General features: G+C 29.7%; 1 protein-coding gene across 1 annotated transcript in view; it reads left to right on the top strand.

The window, feature by feature from the left end:
* The first annotated feature begins 1,658 nt into the window (after positions 1-1,658).
* Positions 1,659-2,559, top strand: part of LOC123012911 (protein grindelwald) — a 5,728-nt gene continuing 4,827 nt past the window's right edge. The window contains exon 1 of the mRNA XM_044411140.1: positions 1,659-2,045. Coding sequence (XP_044267075.1) covers positions 1,826-2,045 — 220 coding nt within the window. The 5' untranslated portion in view covers positions 1,659-1,825. The remainder of the gene's footprint in view (positions 2,046-2,559) is intronic.

Raw genomic sequence — 2,559 nt, 5'->3', positions numbered from 1 at the left:
ATCCGAGCGCCTCAGAACAAAATTATTACATATTTTTAAAAAATCCAAAAATAGGAAAAACAAATGTGTCAACAGTCAACACAATTAGAAAAAACATTTTTTTTTGATGATCTAATGGAGGTAGGAAAACGTTTCACATAGACGGAATTTGGGTATTTGAATAGCCATATCGTCATTTTTGTGTCATATAAAATATATTTTATTGAAGAATTAAAGCGGCTTTTTTACAACACTCTATATATCACCAGAAGTTGCAATGGTAATGATAGCTTGTTTAAAAACAAAGAAATGTTATTAGTCGCCAATAAGTTGATTTACAATTTATTTTGCATCTTTTTCATTACTTAGTACTTAGAAAACTCTTTCATTAGTGACACTGGTTGAATATAATATAGTTTAAATCCTTTTAGTTGAAGATGCAACATTTTTTCATGGCCAACTGCGAACAAAAATCAAAGATAATTTTTTGCTAAAAATGTATTATAATAATTTGTTACAAATATATATTTTTTAGATAAGAAAAAACAAGCTTTTTAAAAATGACATAGCCATCTATGATTCCCATTTAAAAAATACAAGTTTATTTTATTACGGCTAAACAAACAACTGAAAAAAATTGTTAACTACATTATTAAATTCTACGTAAAAAAGTGCCTCTATAATGTCTTTATTTCAAATCTGTGTTTTTTATAATAACAAAGATTTGAATTTTTTTAGATTTCGCTAAAATGTCAATTTTTCTTGATAAGTCGAAAACAAAAGACGATAGGTTTTAACCAATATTATTTTCTCAAAAAATGAGCCCCAGAATGTATCACTCGTTTATGGCTAAACCTCTTAGTTTCGGAGATTCCCTATTCGGACATCCAAAATGCAGCACCCTGTACATATGCCCATTTAGATAAATTTGAAAATTTGAAAACAACATGGGGCGTATTCAGATGAACAAGAAGAACATTTTTATCAAAACATCATCGACTTCGAACACCATTATCAGGGCCAATACAACGAAAATATGATGGGGGACCTTAGTGAGACAAAGTACTTATTAACATAAAAGAAAAAGATATAGGGTTCACTTTAAAATTTTTTTCTATTTCGTATTTTTTTGTAATTTGATATGATATTAAAAGCTGATAAAAACTATGAATTTTGTAAAATATTGATCAACCGTTCGTTCTCCGAGATTCAAAAGCAAACTCAGGCGATATATATTTTTTTGTCTAACTTTATCGATAAATCTATCAAAATTTCATACTCTATTATCACAAAATGTGTTGGCAGAAAACTAATTTACAATTAAAGCAATCTGCAAACTTTTATTATATTTATCAAAAGATGGCGTATAATTATTTAAACAATTATTATGCATAATATTTGTTATGCTTATTATCGCAAAGTACGGTTTTAAATACCACGTTCATTCCAAATTTCGAATAGAGAATATTTTTGTAATGCTACTTTGGTACACAATTCAGAATAATTAAGTAGACTTTCGCTTCGCCAGAAAGTCACAAACGAGCAGGGGAAACGCAAGAACCTGTTCCACGGCATACCAGTCATCATGAACCTTATGTCTCCTTATCACAAGGTCTATAAATCCGACATAGGAGAACAATGACTCATACAGGTAGGTAAGGCAAAGTTAGTTAGTCAACCATTCGGCATACACCTGTTGCATCGCCATCAAAATGGCTTAAAATCAACGTGTGAATTCCAAAATATTTTTTTTTTGACAATGTGATAACAAAATCCCGCCAAAAAGAAGTTCGGTAACATCACTTTTCCAAAAAGTACAAAAGTCGGTGCTTCCAAAGCAATAAAAATGAAAAAGTGTAGTGAGATTGTTATTTTGTTGTTTATTATATCGTACAGTTTTACGTTTGTTCAAAGTGATATTACATTGGGGGAAATTTCCTGTGGTCAAAAAAAATGTAAAAGGGACCAATTCTGCAACTATGCAAATGACTGTGAACCATGTTCAAAAATCTGCGATAAATCCACGCACAATTTTGATCAACCGGAATGCTTGAAAAAATGTCAAGGTAAATTTGTTTACGTCTACCAAAGATTACTCTGTTTTCTAAAATTATAAGGTACATAAAACTGATAATATTCAATGGCAAAATCCGGTAATATTTTTTCCAGAAAATTTATTTTTTCACACCTAAAATGTCATTGATTTGCTAACAAGTTTACCAACATGGCTGTGTTTTAATTACCTAAGCAATATTGTTGAATTAAGTAATAAATCGGTATGTCGATGAAACAAAACTTTGGTTTATTCATTAAAAAGTATTGCAACGGAATTAATTGGACAAGAAGTTAAAGAAAATAAGCTAATTATCTTCCTAAAAATACAGGGTGCGCCAGAAATCGCGCCCCATGTAAGGTACAATACCAGGAACACTATTTTTCCTCTATTTCTGTAGGAAAAATAATTTTCCAAGTTTTTTTATTAGAAGAGGAAACTAAAAGCTATATTCTAAATTGTAACTCCGTTTAATATTATTTGTGGCTTTTATTGGCAAAATTTTTGTACCTTCACTAAATAATTAT

This window comes from Tribolium madens, unplaced genomic scaffold (assembly GCF_015345945.1).
Source record: "Tribolium madens isolate multiple individuals breed KSU strain unplaced genomic scaffold, Tmad_KSU_1.1 Scaffold_96;HRSCAF=242;Tcas5.2_LG5, whole genome shotgun sequence".
Lineage (NCBI taxonomy): Eukaryota > Metazoa > Arthropoda > Insecta > Coleoptera > Tenebrionidae > Tribolium > Tribolium madens.
Note: the sequence above shows the minus strand (reverse complement) of the source record. Positions and strands in the feature narration are given on the sequence as shown.